General features: G+C 37.6%; 1 protein-coding gene across 1 annotated transcript in view; it reads left to right on the forward strand.

Moving 5' to 3' along the window:
- COL15A1 (collagen type XV alpha 1 chain) overlaps positions 1–22,857 on the forward strand; it is a 112,852-nt gene that overhangs the window by 34,311 nt on the left and 55,684 nt on the right. The window contains exons 3-12 of the mRNA XM_082752800.1: positions 1,308–1,855; positions 3,545–3,619; positions 4,144–4,239; positions 6,401–6,527; positions 7,901–8,019; positions 9,127–9,249; positions 11,286–11,339; positions 14,241–14,276; positions 14,469–14,621; positions 19,663–19,731. Of these exons, the coding sequence (XP_082608926.1) occupies positions 1,308–1,855; positions 3,545–3,619; positions 4,144–4,239; positions 6,401–6,527; positions 7,901–8,019; positions 9,127–9,249; positions 11,286–11,339; positions 14,241–14,276; positions 14,469–14,621; positions 19,663–19,731 (1,400 nt within the window). The remainder of the gene's footprint in view (positions 1–1,307; positions 1,856–3,544; positions 3,620–4,143; positions 4,240–6,400; positions 6,528–7,900; positions 8,020–9,126; positions 9,250–11,285; positions 11,340–14,240; positions 14,277–14,468; positions 14,622–19,662; positions 19,732–22,857) is intronic.

Raw genomic sequence — 22,857 nt, forward strand, 5'->3', positions numbered from 1 at the left:
AGGGATAAGAGATAATTCTGTCTGTGTAAGGCCTAACAGCCCTGCTTTTTGAACTCTGCTTCTGATATACTGAAATTGAGGGTGAAAGGACACAGAAAAACAGCCTCCTTATCTGTAATCCTGTTGTCATTGACTCTGTTGTAGGTTTCCTAAAGCCTGTATGCTAATATACTTTAACCACCTTAGAAGTTGGGTTCTGTGAAAATGCAGTGTATTAACATCAGCTGGAAACAGGGACCATGTTTTATACAAGCTCTATTATACAAAAAGTAATACAAATATTCTTCTCCAGGTGTCAGAATGTTTCAGGTTTACAATTACTAGTCTTAGGATAGATCTAGACTCTAGTCCAAACAGCTTTTAATAGCAACCTTTAAGTTGGTATTAAAGGTGAGGCAAGGCAAGGCAAGGCAGGGTAAGGTGAGACAAGAGAGAAAAAAGGAAGGAAGGAAGGAAGGAAGGAAGGAAGGAAGGAAGGAAGGAAGGAAGGAAGGAAGGAAGGAAGGAAGGAAGGCAGGCAGGCAGTATACCTTTGCAAGGTTTTAGTTAGAATTGTGTGTAGGTAATTTGCTCTTGTCATTACTACTACATTGCCAAGAATTTTCTTTCTGGGCATGTTGACAGAGATTTTTTACTCTTTTTATTTATTTATTTATTTATTTTTTACACATTTACTTCTGTGTGCTTGCTGGAGCAGAAATTCGTTTCAAAACTGAATTTTGACTGATGATGGGTTTTGACTTTGACTTTTCTTATATACACAGTGAAACTAAGGAAATAAATTTGAGAAAAAGGACATAAAAACTGAGGTCTGTTTTACAAGCAGAGCTAATTGCAAGGACTGACGTAAACTCACTGCAACTTTTAGCCTGGTTTTGTGTAACTCTATTGTGTTGTTTATAGAAAATTCTTGCTTTTTTGATTGAGAGGATAACATCTCAGCTAATTTGCGAAAACGGAGGTTGTTTATTCTTCACAGAAGCAAGCACTTGCAGAAGTTTTCTTTGCAGTTTATAGCCAGCAAAAGTGATATGTCTTTTGTAGGAAGTAGTTTTTTTGTCAGAAGCACATGAGCATTTAGCATATGAGTAACCTCTAATAGTCAAAGGAAAAAGGTGCATACACATAACTAAGGCTAAGTGTGTTCAGAACTAACTGAACTGGGGCCTAAAGTAGTAGCAGTATGTTATCGGTATTTTAAAAAAGCATTTCAGGTTTTAAGGTTTTTATTAAATGTTTTGAATTAAATGGGCTGTGCACTTCAAGAATAATAACGTTTGTTTGTTTGTTTCTCTCATACTTTATAGAACGAGGCTCAAAAGGAAGTCTTGATCTCACAGAGTTAATAGGAGTTCCACTCCCTCCTTCTGTCTACTTTGTCACCGGCTACGGAGGGTTTCCGGCATACAGCTTTGGTATAGATGCCAACATTGGTCGATTGACAAGTGCTATAATACCACTGTCTTTCTATAGAGACTTTGCTATCGTAGTTACAGTGAAACCAAACAGCGATCGTGGAGGAGTGCTATTTGCAATAACAGATGCCTTCCAGAAAACAATTTACTTGGGAATGAGAATTTCACCAGTTGATGACAGCACCCAAAGAATAATTATGTACTACACAGAGCCTGGTTCCCGTATCTCCCAAGAGGCTGCTTCATTTAAAGTGCCAGTGATGACTAACAGGTGGAATAGGTTTACAGTGACTGTTCAGGGAAACTATATTGCTTTGTTCATGGACTGTGAAGAATATCAGAGAGTTCCATTTCAGAGGTCAGCTGAAGCCTTGGTATTTGATTCTGACTCTGGGATATTTGTTGGTAATGCAGGAGCCACGGGACTGGATAAGTTCACAGTGAGTACAATGTGATACACATCTCAGTATTGTGCACATGTACACTTCAACCAAGAGATTCTGTTTACAATGGTTATATCATGGTTACAATGTATAGAGCTTATTTTTTCCATACCCAGCTAATGCAGATGTATAAACTCTGACTTAAAATGCTCATAGAATGTCAGAAATTTAGAAATGATCCAGATATTGAGCTCAATGCTAAGTTTTTGTACTAGGAATTTCACAGTAAATGTATAATTTACATTTATAGGGCCTTTTTTTTTCTGGAAGTCAGATTTCAGAGTGTCCATTTGTTTAATTTATCTGAATAATACCTTAGTACAATTCAGCATTTTAAATTCTTTTTAGCTTGGTATGTTCATTCCACACTAAATATCAAGAAGAGAGTGATCTTATCAAAGTATAGCTGGAAAATAAAGCTGTTTCTACAATTTATATATTACTTGAAGCTTATCAGGTGCTCTAGAAAAATGGAAAGGACCCAACACACTACCACAAGACCAGTATGCAAGAGATTAACTCATTACCAAACTGAAATGGAAACTTCACACCTTTTCTGTCTTGTACTTCTCCAGTACTTCAAAACTGGTACAGTAGTTTGTAAGAATAATATCTCTTCCCATAAATTAGCAGAGCAGCAGCACAAAACTGAATAGATCCTTTGCTTCAGAAAAACAGGATGTTCTTTCCAAAGTTCAACTGTATTGGCAGATTGTGAGCTCCAACAGGTAAACAGCAAGGATAATGTGCTTGTATCATTTATCTGACTAGACTAAGCATTTAGAAATTATAGGGATGTATTGAACAGCAGCAAATAAGTGGCAGAAAAGGATATGCAGGAAATCTGCCTGCTGGTGTTACCTTTCTGTAGACTGTTGGATTGACTGGACTATTGAGGCTGCCTGATTAGCAAGTAGGAAGGAGAAACTTTCAAGAAAATCAGGTGACTTTGGTACCCCACCTGGAAAATATATGTGTGATGATTAGTTTCCAAGATTACCACCAATAATTCTGTAAATATGGAGAAAGGAGTGCATAGCAGATTACGCTTAAAGGCATCTTCCACTGAAACAGACTGTTCTGTTTACTCTGTATACATAAATTTCAGCCATTCAGCTGATTGCTTCAGTACTATGATTTGTGATGTGTTCTGTAGGTCACATGTATGCTCTTTTGTTTTTATACTTCACGCATCATATGTCACAATGAGTTAGGGGCAGAACAAATAAATTTTTGATAAACCCTCAAGCAAGAACTCTTTGTCCCCAATAGAAAAATACACACAAATTAAGCAAATGACTCTCTATGCCATTTGCTATTTTGCTCTGACTCTCGAGAATTCATGTGTCCAAGGCTCTGTTTACTAGACACAAAAGGACATAACTATAATCAGATTTTAAGGAAAGAAAAGGAAGTTCTATGACTTCTAAATAGAAGTACAAAACAAACATAAACCAAATAATGGGAAAACAGAACATTAAAACATTAAAATTTATTCACATTTTAAAATTGAATTTGTTATCATAATATTTCAGGCCTTAGATAATTTCCCAAGCAAATCATATCAAAGTTTTTTTTTCTGTTATTGTTATTGTTATTATTATTGTTACTATTATTATTATTATTATTATTCACCTTCCTACATGAAATATTACTTCCTTGTACTGTTTTTATTCTTTCATGTAGGGTTCAATTCAACATCTGACTATCAGATCTGACCCAAGATCTACTGAAGACCATTGTGAAGATGATGATCCTTATGTGAGTATTCTTACAAACACTTCATCTATCCTCAGTGCTCATATAACAGATTTCAAGGTCAGTTGCCACAAGTTTTTACTTTTTAATTAAAAAAAATTAAATTTAATTAAAAAAAATAAATTTATAATAGTATTAAATTTTAAATAGTATTATAAAATAAATTTAAATTTAAAACTTATTTTTTTAATAGTTTTTTTTTATGAAACTAAATACAGTATTTCTTCATGGCAACATACTGCCATTTTAAAAGCTCTATGTGTAAGAATCTCTTATTTTGTTTTTTTTTTTTCTTCTTTCTATAACATGCTTAAGAAAATGAACTGTTTTACAATTTTCTAAAGGGTCATATTCATGAAATACCCTAAGTACTGCAAAATAAGTTAACATCATAATGAGAATGAGGCTTCACCAATTTGGAAAAATAAAGATCAGTCTTTTCTACTTTGAAGTAGCTGATTCCTTGGAGAACATACTTTTTTCCTCTTACTTTTATGAACATGTTATTATGATTGGGTTTTGCACAGGCCTCGGGGGACATCAGTGGCAATGGCAGTATTCAAGAACATGAAAACATTCCTGAGACACAAGAAGCCCTTTCACCTTCTCATCTTCCCATAAGGGTAAATTTATTTGATTTATACACCCTACATTTCTGGTTTAATATTATTTTTTCAGATAGCAAGTCCTAGATTCTATTACTACTTTTTAAAATTTCATTTATTTTTCTCTGCTTTAGTTTAAACTTCTCTGAGAACTTGTTTTACAACTTAGTTGTGTGTTGACCTGGCTTCCTGCTTCTGATACGTTTGAAAAAAAGATTATTTTTTATGCATTTTGCAAATAACTCAAACTTTTTCACCTGTCTTATGCTTCTCACAGAACAGCTAATGCTGAAAGAGACCTATGAAGATTATTCTGTCCAAATCTCTTCTTAAAATAGTCAATGACAGATTGGTGCCAGTAGAAAAAAAAATGTTCTGATGTAGAAATGGAATTTCTTGCATTTCAGTTTGTTTCCGTTGCCTCTTGCCCTTCCACTGGCTACTGACTGATAAGGGTCTGTCTCTACTTTACTCCCTCTTATCGGGATTTTATATGTATTGATATGACCACTCTGAGCCTTCTCTTCTTGAGGCTAAATGGTTCTCACTCTCTTATCTTCCCTTCATAAGTCAAATGCTCTAGTTCCCTAATGATCTTCATGGTCCTTTCCTGGACTTGATCTAATCTGTCCATATACTTGGGATACAAGATCCACACACAGTTTTCAGGATGGGGTGTTACCAGTGCTGAATAGAGAATAATCACCTCCCTTGACCTGCTGACATCACTGATCCTACTGCAGCCCAGGATGCTGCTGGCCTTCTTTGCCGGAAGGGCACATTGCTGGCTATGCTTCCAACTGCCCACCAGGATCCTAGATTTTAGCATGATAAAATTAAAAAAAAAAAAAAAAGAAAAAGAAAAATCTGAAATCCAAAAAATTACATCAACTGACTTCACTTTGTCAACTAGATGGGTAATCTTGTCATAAAAGGTTTTAATTAAGTAAGGGATTAAGTTTGTTAAACAAGATTTTCCACTGGATTTTGTTTTTCAGTAACTCCCAGAACAATCTTCTCCATAATTTTACTATACCCTGAAGTGAGACTAACAGATCTGTAATTACCAGGGTTTTCTTTCTTGCCCTTCTTGAAAGCAAGGACATTTGCTAGCTTCCAGTCAACTGGAATCTCTCTAGATTCTCAAGACTATTGAAAAATAATAGAGAGAGGTCTCACAATGACATCAGCCAGCTCTTTGAGTAGCCTTGGATGAATCCTATCAGACCCCATAGACTTATGTGCATCCAGCTGAAGCAGCAAATCTCACAGAAGTTCAGCATTGGCTGGGAGTTTACCATTCCTGCTGTCACGGTCCTCCATTTCAGGGTGCCAGGAAACCCATAGCCCATCATTAATGTTAAAAGCAAAGGTGAGGAAGGCATTTAAATGGCTCTATTTTGTCTATATTCCTATTTGCGAGGAACCATCTTCATCAAGAAACAGATCAATGTTGTTGCTGGTTTTCCTTTTGCTCTTAACACATTTTAAGAAACTCTTTTTATTGTCCCCCACAGTAGTGGCCATCTTCAATTATAATTGAACCCTATGAATCACCTCCCTACAATGGCAAAAAAAAAATCTCTGTGGTCCTCCCATGTCACATAACCTCACTTCCATTGGCCATACATTTCTTTTCCCACCTAAGCTCTAAAAGGACTTTGTATTTAAAGAAAAATGTTGTTCCTCATTCCTCAAAGTAGCCAAGACCCAGCCTGATTTAAGGGATTTTTAAACACAAAACTCTGTGATACATTACAAGGCTAACATTATAAGTTTCCTGTAGTTCAGAAAAATTGTAATAAAAGGTTTATTCATCCCTAAAAAGTAATTGCAATATTCCTAAACAGATTGTCAATAGCAAGATCTAGGTATAAGAGAAATAAGAGACGAAGAAACATTCATGTGGTTTTTTGTTTGTTTGTTTGTTTGTTTGTTTTCTCAAATTGAGTAAATAAAACTGAAATCAAAAGAAAGTACTTTTGACAGTTATAGTGGGAATCAGATCTGGCCCCTAGTGGGAAAGATCTTATTTTCCCCTCAAAATTAGCCCTAAGCCCTTTTCTCAATACTTCTTAATAACAAGAAGACCCTTGAAGTTTTTTAATTGATTTCTGCTTTAAAACATATACTAAGCCTTTTTTTTCTAAACAGTTTGTTGGGATTTTATGTATTTTAGCTTGAAGATACACTGGCCGAGCCAGTGGAAGCACCACCAACCATATTGTCTTTTTTGGAAGAAAGCAATTTCTCGGGACATCACAGACCAGAAGAAACCTCTGAAACAGCTAAAATTAGAGAACAAGGCATGATCTCTTTTTTTGTTCATTTGCTTGTTTGGAGGCAGGTAATGGGGGGTTGTCATTTTTGTTATCTAGGTCAGAGTTGGTAGTTTTCTTTTGTATGAAAAATCACAGACATGTTTTGGGTGCTGCCAGGAGTTGAAAATTATATGATTTGTGGGATCCTGTGTGTTCAAAGGATCAGCATGTCAAACATTGAAACTGCAGTCTGTTAGACCACAGTTTCTTAACAACAGCAAAGGTAAGTGGTAGCAAATACAGAGAACACTCAATGCATCTCTCACTTCACTCCATATAGATGCTTACACTAGTCATTGTTAAACATGCCAAGTAGGCTTACCCATCCATAGTGTGAAAGTTTCAGTCACTTTTTTTCCAGAAAGTTTTATATTTTAAAATAAATAATATTAATAATTATAAAATTTAAAAGAAGAAGAACAAAATTTTTTAAAATAAAAAAATAATAAATAAAATAAAAACAATAAAAAAAAAAGAAAAAAGAAAAAACCTGACCTGTGGAGCTACAGCTGTGATACTCTACAACACTACAGGAATGTACAGGCATTACAGGTGTTAGGCAAAGGGAAGGAAAGGAGAAAAATGCTCTCCATTTTGCTCAGGTCATTGAGAAACATGACATTTATTAAGACATATATCTGTAAATAGTGTCACTGGCTCTAAAATCAAGTGAGTCCTTTTGAAAGAAATTTAAGATAGCTGTTTAATTCAATGACCTTCTGCACAGCCTTTCATCTAAAACTGAGTACCACCACTGAATAAATGACTATATTCCACTTATCTTCACTGCAAAGAATGTGAATATATTTAGTGCATAAATGGGGTATTTTGGATGCAAGTATTAGCAACATCATGAAAACATCAGCTTATAAACTACTGAGAAATCTAATCCTCCACTAGCAAGGTAATTTTGGTGCATGCCCAGAGAACAAGACGCTATTTATCTAAATGAAGTCAAAGAAATTGTATCTTTTTAAATTTTACATATACTCCAGATAGTGCCTGTTGTACTTATCCCTCCTTTTTTTACATTACATATGTGAAAAATAGGCAATCATTAGACATGAGTTTGAGGCAAAGAAAATGCAATACAGTCTTTGTCCTTAAATAAACTTTCATTTTATAATTTTATTCTCTCTTCTCTCTTTTCTTTTTTTTTCCTTTTTTTTTTTTTTTGTTTCTTTTTAAATATTTCAGAGTTATAAAGTGACATATTAATTCTTGGAATACTCTGTATTTTGGTCATAATCTAAATAATTTCTTTGTTCAAACTAATTGCAACATGTGCTATGATAGATAACCTCTGAATCAGTGTAATTTTGCTCTGTTTCTCACTATTAAGTGATTGTTTTATTTAGATTCTGCTGTCATGGAAACTGAACAAGGCAACAGTCAGTCTACCATTGTTACACAGAAAATCTTAGGAGAAGAAGATGCCTCTGGGTTTAGTATTTTGCCAACAGAGAGCGGAGAGAAGGTCTGTACAAAGGATTTGTTATCTGCTTTATCTTTTTTGGCCCAAGGGCAGGTAAACATATATGAACTTTAAGTGCTTTGTTGAGTTGTTTTCTTTGTCTATTACATCTTAGCAGCATAGCAAACCAGAAGTTACTTCTCATGTTCTTGAATGTCCTCTCATGACAACTGACTGAAAAGCACTCTCACTATACAGAAGTTTGGATCTATAAGGATTTCTCACATTGAGATGGACTTGAGATTCTTGATTGAAAAATAATAATAATAATAATAATAATAATAATAATAATAATAATAATAATAATAATAATAATAATAATAATAATAATAATAATAATAATAATAATAATGAAGTTATTACCAGGAAGTAAATATATAGCAGATTTTAAAGGTATAGCAATAATAAACAGTAGGAGCTGCTAGAGGTAGTAGATATGCAATTAACGGCAGTAAAAATATATATATATTTATATATATATTAGTATTATAGGTTCAAAAAATTGTCAATACTAAGCAGCAAATAAACTTATGAGAGATGACACTCACCAGTACTATGGCAGCAAATATACATGTAAAAATATATATTCATAAGACCACTACCAGTACCAAATATATGAAACCAATCCCAGAACAGTGATCCAACTGACCTCAGAAATGGTCCAATTCATTGGAACAACCCCAGAAATGGACACAGAAGGAGGACCAATAAAATAATGGCCAAAGTCTCACTTCAAAGTTGATTCACATCATGGGGTTTGGAGGATCACAGGTTTAGGAGTCAGCCTGACATAGCAACACGGAGTTAGAAGTCAGCCCAGTGTTCCAGGGAAGCTTCAACCTATTTACGATAATAGAAAGAGAAGAATATGTGCAGCATGAGAAATTTTCAGAGAGGGAAGCTCCATTTGGGGTGAAAATCAGGCCTTTTTCATACCATAAAGACAAGAAAGTACAGGACGGCACCACTTCAAGCAGTCAGTAGATGCTGTTGCTTTCTGATTTTCTCCTGAGACAGCCAATAGATGATGGTGTTTATTATTTTCTCAGTTAAACCACAGGATAATGCAAGATATTTAGTATATTTAATTTTTTACTTATTCGGGGACAGAAAGGTCAGAATGGAGAAGATGGGCCCACAGGACCTCCAGGAAGGCCAGGAATAGGAGATGTGCAGAGAAAAGACCCAGGATCTCCTGGACCTTCAGCAAAACATGGCCAACATGGTCCACCTGTGAGTATCGTCTGTTGAAAGAATGCATGTGCTTTAGGAAGGGTAATAGTTATTCATGTGTAAAGGCCTGAAACACCATAGCCTCACACACTGTCATCAGTTATACTTCTAGAAGATGTGTTTTTAGATCCATGAAATCAGTTCAGGAGTATCTGCTTTGCACATGTGTTAATGGCTATACAAGGGCCTGATAGAAGGAATCATCAGAAAGCACAAGGCAAACAACTGAGGCGCCAACATATTCTCCAAATATACAAGCATTTTCAGGACAAATCAATTTATTTATTTTTTCCTGCTAGGGAAAAAAATGGAGTGCAACAGTGGGACTTCAAAGTAACTAGTGCTTACATTTGTTTTGTTACTATAGTTACTTAGAAAGTAAACCCTCTTATTTCCTATCATAGATATTTTGTTATAAGTTGTGAAATGAAACATTACCCTGTATTTTTTATAGTTAGTCTTTTGTCCATGTGCAGTGTGTTCCAGCCTTGCGTATGTCTGTGCAACTCTACTAATGGACTGAGGGGGCTTCACTCAACAATAAAATTAGTAAACATGGGGAATGTGGCCCTCACTATCCATGAGGAGATGGTTGGTGACCTGCTACGGCACTTGGATGTACGCAAGTCGATGGGGCCAGATGGGATACACCTGAGGATACTGAGAGAACTGGTGGAGGAGCTGGCCAAGCCGCTTACCATCATTTATCAACAGTCCTGGCTATCGAGGGTGGTCCCAGTCGACTTCTCCCTCAGTTACATTAGCATGGGACAGTTCTTGTAGATTCTGGGTAATCTTCAAAGTAGTCAACAGTGCTTGAGCAGCAGCATGGAGCTCAGAGACTGCCAGCCTAAAAACCTTCAATAACAAGGCTAGCCTGCACGGAACTTGAAGCTGCTGTGATGACAGTGACAACCTGCACAGGCTAATGTAGTGTACTCTTGACATAACCTGTAAGGATTAGCTTTAAGCATGCCTGAAGCTCTAGTGATCCTGTCTCACTTAACATGTCTAAGCATTAGGGCATGAGTTTAGATTGCTGAGCTGGGTCTAGATATCCTGACAGTATAAAAGGATAAGTATAAGTAAAAGTATAAGGATAAGGAGTATATAAAGCCCAGCTGTCTGCAATCATCATTCCACCACCGTCTTCCTATAGACTTGTTCTCTTGGAATAAAACCCCAAGGCCTGGGAAGGGAAGGAGCCTCAGGTCTAGAGGATGTAGGGAGCAGGACAAAAGATTGTAGTGACAGTACACCTGTTCCACCAGTTAGGAATCCTGCCAATAAGAAACTAAGGACTATGATGTCAGGAAAATATTTTTCTTTCTTTCTTACACTTAATTAAGGAATTCATGCCTGAAAACCCCATGGTTTAACACAAAAGAGCTCCAGGAGGATGGGCTAAGTGACAGTTCTCCAATATGCTGCACAGCGGTCGTATTCCTAGAATGTTCTTTTCAGGCTTTGCTCATCCTGCCACACACAAAGCCTGTCAGCCCTTCCAGGATGTTTTCTGCTTTGATTGCAAAGAAGAAATATTGCCCCAGTCAGCTAGTCTTCATCAAAATCTTCTACAGTATGCCAGAACTCTCAATGGTAGAGAAAGGAGTTGAGGAGCCCATGTGTGGTCTGAGCACTAATCAGACTATTACTGGATAGACAGCTGACACGTGTGTGGAGTTCAGTCCCAACACATCTGTAGTAGCATTGTCAAAAGCTGCTTGCATAACACCATTATTTTACATGAAAATGTTGTATCTATATTATATTGTTTAAAATTATTTTTTTATTTCACTATGCAATGATTTGATATAGTTTTCTATTAATATGTATTTAAATAATTTTTTTATACCAAACCAAATTCTCAGTCGACAAGAAATACAAATGCTAGAACTTAGTCGTGTTAGCTGGTACTTGGTGCCACATAGTATTTCACACTTTTGTTTCATGAAGTAGGTCCAAAATACTTGCCTGTATGTGCTAGGAAGAGGACTATCAAACACCACCTGCTTTAGATTTACTATCATCCACAGGGTCTTCCTGGGCTTGATGGAGTGGTTGGCCCACCAGGACAGAAGGGAGAAAAGGTAAGTTAAACATCTGTGTTGCCCCTTGCAACACAGTGTTGGCTGACTTCAACGATTTTTTTACTGAATCCAGATGTTAATGACTTATTGGAACATATTGGAAAAGACATACTGAGAAATCCAGGTGGATGCGGTCTCATTTTCTGCAGCATGCAATGTTCAAAATGCAATTCTATTGCAATTCACAAATAAAAAGCTAGGAAGTCTCTAGGGGGAAAGAAAGAATTGCAGCTCCTAGTCCAGACTGCAGAAACTTCTCTCCATGGTTTGTGTGTGTATACTAGGGCCACTGGAATGACTTAAGTTTGAATTCTGTGATCTGCTCCATGTGCCTTATCCCAAGTCACACAAGCACAGGTCTTCCGACCACTAGCACAGCAAGGTTTTTACACTTCTGCAGCATCCTATGTCTGCCTGAACTGTTGACTGCTGCAGTTTTGCCATTTCAAGCTATGATTTCCCAATCCCACACTTGCATCAGCTTCAGCCTTCACTCAGTCTTTGGTGAGATGTTTCAGCATGCTAATGTGGCAGCAGAGGGTTACTTAGTTTTCCATTGACTTGCTGCAGTGAATGGCATAATTGAGGATCAAATGAGTTCTACAGCCAACACAAAGGAAAAGTGGGAAACATGAGTGGAAGCACGGGATGATAGCATCCAGCAGAGAGATTTTCTTATTCTACTATTGAACCAAAAATCACATACTGCAAAAAAATGCCACTCTCAATATCTTTCCCCTATTTACTGCATAACCACTTCAAGAAGGATGTGCAGAACATCAGCTCCAGGGCAGCCAAGTTCTGCAGCAGAGCAGGGGGTGGACTAGATGATCTTCAGAGGTCCCTTCCAACCTCAGCAATTTGTGACTCTGGCAGCAGAGATCTGCAGAGATGATCAGGGGCTTCGAGCATGTGACTGGTGAGGAGAAGATGAAGGAGCTCAAACTGGTTATTCTGGTATAAAGAAGACACAGCTGTGATCTAAGAGCTGCCTACAATTCTTTGAAGGGCAGTTGTAAAGCTGATGAAGCCAAATGGTTCCTCATAGCACCAGAGGGTACAACAAGTGACAGTGGCCTAAAAACTGCATCTTAAGAGGTTCAGGCTAAACCTTAGGAGAAACTGGTTCACTAGGAGGCTGGTGCAGAATTGTGGCAGGTTGCCCAGAGAGGATGCAGAAGCTCTCCATTGTTCGATGTTTTCAAGACTAGAATGGACAGAGCCATCATGGACCTGATGTATAGGTGGTGATGTTTCCAGTTCAAGGGGGACACTGCATTAGATGGCCTCTGGAGGTCCTGTACAACCCTTTTTCTGTGATTCTAAGTCTCACTTTTTTTTAGTGGCTAAGGGAAAATTTAATCCTTCAGTGGCTATCTACACTTAGGTTTCAGCACAAGAACTTGAAAGTAGACTCCTAAGTGAGCCTTGAAATTTCACATACTACAAGCAAAATTAAAAACCTCCAAAACAGACAGAATATTGACATATTTATTTTTTAAATTGAAAGATTTTTTAATATCAATCTGAGAATGTAGGGTCTGACTTGTGATTTCGAAAAAAAAATTATGTTGGTAGAACTACAGAACACCTGGGATCTAGCAACTATCCAGAAAATAAAGAATGCATCTTATAAAGCAGGCAGCCACACCTTGTCTCTATTGTGAACAGTGGCTTGAGTTTTACGTAAAAGATTTTAAGAAGAGAATAAATTCTACATGAAGCAAACAGGACCTGACTCTCAGATTATAGGAAAGAGAATTAACTGAAAGAGAAAAATAATTTTCAAACAGGGTATAATACTCAAAAAATGGCAAAAAAAATTCAACTGTTTTGCCTCACTGAGACTGTTTTCTACATTGTGTACATACATTGACAAATGTTAATTAGAAGTGAAGCACTACATATTTGTTCCTTCTCAATACAATCCCCAACACGATGGGATAATATGATTTTTCTATTTCTACTATGCATTTTTACCTGAAAACCTTGTTTTAATCTACAGTGTGATATCAAGTTGTAATAATTATTCCTATTTACTACATATAATACTACAGGGTGAAACTGCAGGATGCATAGAAGAGTGCAAAGTTAAGTCATCTAGTTCCTTGGAGTGATATATGATACGTTTTTTTGCCACTACTTTTTGAAGAAATCATTGTTATCGTTACACTGCTGATGCTTACTCATTTTTTCAGAACTTACTTAAACAAAGTTTCAGCTTAATGTGTAAGCACAGGAGCTTGCCAATATAACAATTAAGTCCATTAGATTCAGTGCAATTTAGAAAATGAATATTTATATGCAGTGAGTTTCTGTCTTTTCCATACGTTAGATGTGGGGAAATGGCATTTAGGTAAACTATATAAAAGCAAATCAAATAATCTGATTGCTGCAGAAGAGCCTGAAAACCATACTCATAATCATATCCCTTGTTTGGACTGGTATCATAGACAGCTTGCTTGTTACCACACCAGATCAGTTTCTGTTTCTCATATAGTCCATGAGGGTTTTGTCATTTAAGTTTAGAAGCATAAGGATGTGACCCAAAGTGTTTAATTCTGTGTAGTCTAGAGATCTGAAAATCTGCAGCAATAATTGAGATACAGGTTTGCTTCTTGTATGCATCTTAGTCCAGAGTTAGTCCTTTGGTAATATAACTCCTGAGTTGTTTTCCTCTTTGTTTTCCTTTTAACTAAGGAAATTGTTTTCCTTTTAACTAAGGGGCCTAATGTTTCATATAAAGGACATTATGACATCAAGATAAACAACACAGAAATTTGTTAGCATTTTAATTAAGCAATCACATTCATCTGTTTGTTTTTGTTTTTTGTTTTGTTTTTTTGTTTTGTTTTCCCGATTAATGCTCTTACTGTACATAAGGATGGTTTTCTTTTACAGGGCGATAGAGGTCTTCCTGGCTCCATTGGTCCAAAGGTAAAGATAAAAATAAAACAGACAGTGACTTTACAGATTATGGGAAAGCAGCATCATTCTAACACAGCATGTTACTTAGAATGTACCCCTGAAAAGGACTAAGTCTAAAAGATCGTTATTGTGAATCCTAAGCACTTACCTACATCAACTTTTTCATGTTCAGTGTAAGAATTGACTGACCTTTTATTTTAGGGTAGTACTGGAGACACTGGATTAATAGGCCCCAAAGGTGAAGATGGTCATCATGGCTCTCCTGGGAAACAAGGACCCCCAGGACCCCCAGGGCCTCCTGGACCGCCTGGACCTCCTGGATCCACAGATCTAAGCTACGGTTCCGGATTTGAGGTATTTTGCTGTTATGGGTTTTGTTGTAGCTATGCATATACTTCCTTCAGAGAAGGGGCAATGTAATCATCTGTGTATTTCATGACTAAGAATGAATTGATGACATACGGAGTCGTTTGCTACAGCCTCAGACCAGTAGGCTTGGCAGGTAGACAACATCTCTGTAACAGTAGAAGGCCCTTCTGCTGCTGCTGCTCCCAGAATACAAAATGAAGGACCTGTGCCACACCCTGACTGATATGACATGCCCTGTTCGCTGCATTCCTGGGCTGCATGCTTTATATGACTGAGGAGGAGCACTCCTGGCTCTTCCCAAGGCTCGTCAGCTGCCCTCGAGAGGGCTGTAGGGTCCTAGTGGCTCCCTCAGATGCCGCTAGGGGCCTCTATGCAGGAAATACCCTGCAGGCCACAATGCTGCTGGAGAACACATCCACCCCAGAGCTGATCACCTCAGCAAGAGACTAGTGAGATAGAGGTGCCGATCTCTTCTCCCTTTTAACCAGTGATAGGACACACGGGAATAGCATGAAGTCCTACCAGGGGAGGTTCAGATTGGATATTAGGTAAAATTTCTTTACACCGAAAGAGGTTGTTGATGCCTCATCCCTGTCAGTATTCAAGAGATGTTTGGCCAGTGCCCTCATTAATATGCTTTAAATTTTGGTTAAACTTAACCCTGAAGAGGTCAGGCAGTTGGATTTGATGATCCTTGTAGGTCCCTTCCAACTGAACTATTATTATATTCTATTTTTATTTAGGCACTTTTCATTAAATTATTCAGTAATTAAATATTAATGTTGTGTATTATATAAAAATATAATTGCTAATATCAGATACTCAAAGCTACTACTGCATTAGATGGAAAAGCTTCTTTGGCACCATTTTTACCATGTAAATAATTTAGAGTAAAGATCTCTACATATCTAGAGACCTGTCAGTATTCATTAAAATCAAACTGCAGGTCCCACTTAAGCTTCTACTTTTCCCATGCTGTCATTTTTGAGGCCGTGAGTTTAGCTTCTTCAGTAAGATGGAAATACAGAGAAAAATTATTGACATTTGTGGTTTCATGGTCTGTTCTACTCAGAAGAAAAAAATTTCTATTAAAAAAAAAATAAAACTAAATTGCAAATCCTACTTTCTGCTTCTGAGAATAATACCTTCATCACTTTAAAATACGGTATCTGGTCAGCTCAATCTGAGCTTTACATGTGATTTTAGAACTACTCATTGAGATTATTCTTTTGGAACAGAAAGTAGCTGTGCAGTACAGAAAGGCAAAGGGAGCACACTCAGGTTCAAGAGCTGCCCTATTAATGTGTTTGTGAAGCAACGTTGACAGATTGCCTGCATCAACAGTCACATATGAGTTTTTGCCTTCTCTTTTTATGTGCTTTTCACTTCTAATCTAGCAGTGACTCAGAAAAGTCTTTCCAGAGTTGTCTATTCATTATTATTATTATTATTATTGAACAAAACTGCTGGCCATCTATAGAATTGCATTTGTAAGGTGATGATGTTTAAAAGATGCCAGATAAATACATGTTTCTGCCAGTATCTACAGTGCTTCTTTTTTCTTTCTCTCTTTTTTTACTGTAGAGACACTTTGAGTAATCCAAGTACAGAGGTGACCATTAATGCTTGTTTAGAGGCATATTCTAACATCTGATATCTAACTAAACAGTATTATACTATGTACACTACTGAGTAGTAATGTCACTGCAATCCATGGATTTCAATGGGCAAAAAAAAAATCTCCAGCAGCTAACAAGTTCTTAACTGCCACCACTGCAATTGTTAGTAAATAATAGCATAAATTCTAAGTATACAAACACTCTATTGCATTAATTTTAACATACTATGAAGGCTGGTACAGGGTCTTCCCTGAATTAATATATGCTTGCCTCAGAATGAGGAAAGGGCTGGTAATAAGCCACATCTTCATCCTAGGCCTGGTCTTTGTTTGATCCCAGGATGGCTTGTCTGACTGACAGTCACTTCCTGTGACCCTTCAGGATCACAGATGTTAAGGGATGCTCCACTCTTCCCCATTCACTCTATTTGAGTAGAAACAACCTTTGCCTTGTTGTGCCACCAAAGAGAGCTCCTGCAGGGGGCCTACTTGGGACCAGAATTTGCCACTTCTGATGCTTAATTCAAAGAGAAGCAAAGTCTGTAATACTTGGCAGGAAAGCATGACATTGTGAAAACTGACAGTTGCTACTTTTATGGACACAGATAGAGACAGATATCAGCTCTAACTGCATCAATAATATCGTGACTAGCTTCATCTTAAACTTCATCCAGTCCAAATAGAATTGCTGTGATTGTAATTTCTCTGAGACAGGCTTGCTAATTCTTGCTGATCTTTTAGAGGCTCACCCCTGCCATCTGTTAAAGCAGCAATGTGGTATGCCAATTTGTTAAGGCAACACTACCTTTTGGTTGGCAGTCTGTTTACTGCTGTAAGGCTGTCTATGCAAAACATTCCTGTTAGTGCTTGTTAGCATCTGTGTTCAGCTATGTGCAAAAAACAAATGGCATGGGGTTTGCTGGCACTTGTGTTTGCCAAAAGAACAGTTTGAGCCACAGAAGGTACCTGGTAAACCTATTAAAATATGCAGATGTCAAAATCGATGGTATGTTGTATAAAGCAGGCATCAAGCACTCTCTTAAAACAAAAGTATACTGGCACAGATGGAGTATTTAAAGTGGAGTGGAGGCAAAGGAAGGAAGGGCCCAGAAACACATTTTACGGTTTACTCTAAGTAGTGAGTGTTTGGTTAAACAGGCCAAGCAGAATCTCAGCAGATTTTCTGATGATATTTGTCATTCTGTTATCTGATGGAGGAGCAAAATGAAGTCTAAGTAACATTCATTCTCAGGTGAAGTTACATGGAAGGACTTGAATGAACATAATGACTCATTATTCCCCACCTTGGTCCTTAAACAGAAGGTCTTAATTCCAGCTGTTTCTGAGAAAGAAAGCGCTCTTTCTGCTTCTCTTGTACTTGCCCTCATGGAGCTGGTGGAAAAGGATAAAATAACAAGATCTCTCCTTTTCACTGGAGTCAGATCAGTTGACATTTTCCATAATTTCAGCACCAAACTGTCATTCCATAGCAGCTTAAGCTGATGTAATTGGTTTTCCTACCCTTTTCCTTACACTGTCATCAGAGTACATAAGATCCATGGCAATCCAAACCATTTCAAGTCAACAACTACGCAGAAAGCTAAGGAGTGTCTACTCCTAGTATGGGTCCTCTAAACATAATAACTGATAAAAAGGCTCATTGTTACTAAGAGGTGAAGATTTTATTTTCTTTCTGCTCCTCCTCCTGTCTGCGGCTGTTCCAGGCACATGCTTACCCTTCACATACACTAACATCCAGTGTTCTATCAATCCTTCCAGAAGTAAATTTAATGTACTAAAATTTTAGAGAACTATCCACCCCCCCCCCCCAAAAAAAAAAAAAAAAAAAAAAAAAAACCACTAATTTTCTGCCATATTAGTGAGCTTAAATGACTCACAGAAAAGCCAGAGGATTCAATATGTGGCACAGATGTTGAAAATGAAGGCTGTATGGCTGTGAATAAGGAAGAGGAACAATGAAATATCAGTATTTTCCATTTTCAGAAGAAAGAAGTCACAGAAGTCACATTTCTTTTTCAGAAGAAATTGAGTCACAATGGTTTCCTGCTGGCATAGTTCATCCAGACACTTTGCAACACAGTCTGACAAGTTCTGGAATAGGCTTAAGGCTAGTAATTGGAATATGTGGCTGAAATGGTTCTGGAGCTAAGACAGAGAAATATGCCAACCTGCAATTGTACTTCTTTGTCTGCTTCAGAACTGGCACCTCCTGGTTCTGCCCTGAATTTGGAATGTCACACTCAGAATAATGGGAGCCAAATGGTGGTTGTTACTTTCTGTGCAGTCTCCTTTAAAGTCACTAGTGCATATCCACAGGAAATATGGGTGTTTCGCAAAAGGTCTTACATTTCTCTGAGATCTTTCTGAAGTCAGCAGAGAGCCAGGACAATGGTCAGTAGACTGAAACACATGGCCTGTGAGGAAAGACTCAAGGGACTAAGGTTGCTTAGTCTAGAGAAGATTTAGGGTCCCTTTAAGTACCTGAAAGGAGGTTACTGAGAAGACATGTAGCCAGGGTCTTTACAGTGGTGCACAGAGGGATAAGCAACAATAGTCATAAACTGAAATGGGAGGTTCAAATTTGACAGAAGTAAAATATTTTTCACCCCAAGGACTGACAAGCATTGGAACAGGTGTTTGGAGAGGTTGTAGAACCTCAATCTCTGATGGGTTCCAAGACCTGAGGGGTCAAAGCCCTGACCAACTTGATTCGAATTCAAAGTTGACCATACTATCAACAGAAAGTTGGACTGGGTAGCCTCTGAGGTCTTTCCCATCTTAATTAATTCCACCATCTTTGGCAGAACTGTTCTTCCCGCTCCATTTCAGTCAGCTGCACTTTAGGCAGCAATTCACAATTAAACTGTGAAAGTTATGAAGGACCTTTATTTTTGAATAATGACTGTTGCTCTTTAAAACCAGCCTGCAAGCCCTCCCTGCCTTAAATCAGTTATGTAACCCTTACTAGTCATTACAGTATTTCAGCATCAAGGTGATAGGAAGTGCTAAACAGAAAAATACTACTACATGTTTAAATGTAGCACATAAAGCAGAGATCCTCTCACAGGTGCCTGTTGCTGTCCAGACTCAAGTGCCAGAGATATAAAGTCAAAGTGACAAGTTTGTAAAGACCAGAGTTTTTGTATGAAAGATCAACATGCTCTTATCTCATTTGAAAAGAGCCTGTCTCTAGAACACCACTTGTTGATTTAAAATAAAAGGCTAATGAGAAAACATTATCTATCTATCTATCTATCTATCTATATATATATGTTCAACATCTGCCCACTTTTTTTACAGGACTCCAGAAAAATTAGCAGCTAAAAAAAAAAAAAAAAAAAAAAAAGATTAATTCTTAAGTTCTGTAGTGTTCTTCTCTTCCATTAGGACGTGGAGGGATCAGGGATTATTGGCTTGCTAAGTGAATCCAGAACTACAGGATCAAGAGTGCCAAAGGTAAGTGGATATTCTGAGAGATGGAAGCATTGATTATTTTTTTTGTCTGTTTGTCTGTTTCTTTGTTTTCCAAAAGCAAAACTGTCATCTCTCTGCTTTTTGGAAATGCATAGACCCAATCAGCTATAGACTAACTGTACTGCACTGGCTTCAGTTGCTCTAGAATGATATCACAATAACTGTCTCCTAAAGAATCTGAAATATATTTCTCTGATACCTGGTTAGCTGATGATTTTTAGAGAATTGAGTGGTATCTGTTTAAGAGATTAAATGATGAGATAGAATTTCTACTATCTTGTTCTCTGTCTCCTGTTTTACCCTTAATAGATGCTCTTCTTGCATATGAAGATAATGAAATTGAGATGTTATCATTTGACAATAAGATGTGCATAGTCTGAAAATACCAATTAAACTAAAACATTGTTCCCAGTAGTATGGAAATCATGACCAAGAACAAGGAATGCTTTTTCCTCCATCAAACTTGTCTCAGGATATTTTTGTCAGTGTGAGCCACTCTAAAACACTGAGTACTTGCCACATTTTATCTTAATTCTTAACAAGTAACACCAAAACTACAATCTATTGTGACTTGCCCAAAGCAGGCAATTCTCTAGTATTCCTCCTCCTAGAACTCTCTGCATTGTTCTGATTTGGCCCTGTCTCCATGCTCACTCTGAAAGAAACATTTGAACATTCAAAATATAGCTTTGAAGGAACAAGTCTTGTTGCCCAAGTCTGGAGAAAGTACTGCTGAGAAAGACCTTGGGATAAGGTAGATGCCAGACTGCATATTCAGCAACAGTGCACTGTCACTGCAAATAAGGGAAACCTTGTGCTGCAATGCACCAAGAAGAGCATGGCTAACACTTATAAAGATGTTATTATGTTATTATTATTCTCTTGTACTCAGGGTTAGTGAAGTTGCAATTGCAGTGGAATAAGAGGTGTGGGGCTTTTTTTTCTTTTTTTTCCTTTTTTTTTTTCTTCTTTTTCTTTTTCTTTTTTAGTTTGTTTTGTTGTTGTTGTTGTTTTTCACCCCACATCAAGAAGGATGTGGAGAAGACAGACGCAGTCCAGCAGAGGCCTGCAGGGTCAGAGGCTTCGAGCATGTGACTGGTGAGGAAAAGATGAAGGAGCTCAAACTGGTTATTCTGGTATAAAGAAGACACAGCTGTGATCTAAGAGCTGCCTACAATTCTTTGAAGGGCAGTTGTAAAGCTGATGAAGCCAAATGGTTCCTCATAGCACCAGAGGGTACAACAAGTGACAGTGGCCTAAAAACTGCATCTTAAGAGGTTCAGGCTAAACCTTAGGAGAAACTGGTTCACTGAGAGATTGGTACAGAATTGTGGCAAGTTGCCCAGAGAGGATGCAGAAGCTCTCCATCGTTGGAGATTTTCAAGACCAGGATGGACAAAGTCATCATGGACCTGATGTATAGGTGGTGATATTTCCAGTTCAAGGGGGACACTGGATTAGATGGCCTCCAGAGGTCCTGTACTTTTTCTGTGATTCCATGAATCTTCAGAAATGAACTGGAGCCAGTAACAAGTAGCCAGCTCTTTAATGTGCTGGTTTTTTAATTCTGAATCACTGAAATTGTAGGTGTCTCAGTTACAATTACAATCTTAGACACCTTTCTCATTCTAATATCTTTTCCTAGCTACTAAAAAAGTGTCCAGAAAACTATATTTACAATAATAGAATTCTTTAGCCAAAACAAGTTAGTGTCCAAAATGAGATGTCCAAATCTGGTTCTGAAATTGCCCATTCTGACTTCCCTAATTGATAGACTTATTCTTGGTTTTGATTTTGTAACAGACATGGTTTCCAAGTCACTCTGCTATAAATACTGAAAAACATCTTATTGCAGCTGAACAAAATTCTGGAATTTCCCTTTAATCAGGAACAGGTTTTTATATACTTGTTGGTACTGCATAAAAGCATTATGAGTCACATCCAGTGATAACTCCAGAGGTTCCAGACTGTGTTTGAGAGAAAACAAAGTATCTGCTTCTAAGAGAGCTGTAACTCAAAGCAGCTGCTAAGAAGTAAATTACAATTATCCCCACTATATAGCTATCCAATGATTTTTTTATTCATCCTTTATCATAGAAACATGGAACTATAGAATGGCTTGGGTTGGCAGGGACCTTAAAGATCATCCAGTTCCAACCCCCCTGTGATGGGCAGGGATGCCTCCCACTAGATCAGGTTGCCCAGGACCTCATCCAACCTGGTCTTGAACACTTCCAGAGATGGGACATCCACAGCTTATCTGGGCAACCTGTTCCAAAGCCTCACCACCCTCTAAGTGAAGAATTTTCTCCTAACCTCTAACCTAAATCTCCCCCCTTTTAGTTTAAAGCCATTCCCCTTGTCCTGTCATTATCTGACTGAGCAAAAAGTTGTTCTCCATACTTTTTATGAGCTCCCTCTAAGCAGTGAAAGCTGCAATGAGGTGTCCCTGGAGCTTTCTCTTCTCCAGGCTGAACATCCCTAGCTCTCTCAGCCTTTCTTCACAGGAGAGGTGCTCCAGCCCTCTGATCATCTTTGCGGCCCTCCTCTGGATCCACTCTAACAGTTCCACGTCTTTCTTGTGCTGGGATCCCCAGACCTGGATGTAGCACTCCATGTGGGGCCTCACACATTTTTAAGAATGTAGTGGTTATGTTTTGTCTAACAGACAAAATATTTTTTGTTGTTGTTGTTGTTAAAAGTTTTTGTAATAAAAATGTGTATTAATAGAATTATTTCTTATCCATGTCAGAATGGTGCATAAATACCAATGGGGCACTTAGACTCCAAGACACCTGCTGTAACATGGTACTTTTGTTTAATTTCTTAGGAAGTTTGGCAGTTCTTCTTTGTTGCTCAAAATAAAATTTCGTCTGTTAGAGTAGCTAAAATTTCCAGGGTTTCTATTCTTTTTCTACCACAGATCAGTGTAAATTTTTGTTGGCGGTTTATTTGACAGTGTCTTCTCTTCATATTCCAGATGGAGATGACTCAATCATTTGTTGGATTTCTTTTTTCCGTTCTACCCCCTCAAATGATCCATATTGGGACAGTTAATTTTGCCTTTAAAGGATCATAATTGACCTTTATAACTGACAAGTAGAATTT

Source organism: Aythya marila (assembly GCF_965140915.1).
Source record: "Aythya marila genome assembly, chromosome: 2".
In the NCBI taxonomy this organism is placed as follows: Eukaryota; Metazoa; Chordata; class Aves; order Anseriformes; family Anatidae; genus Aythya; species Aythya marila.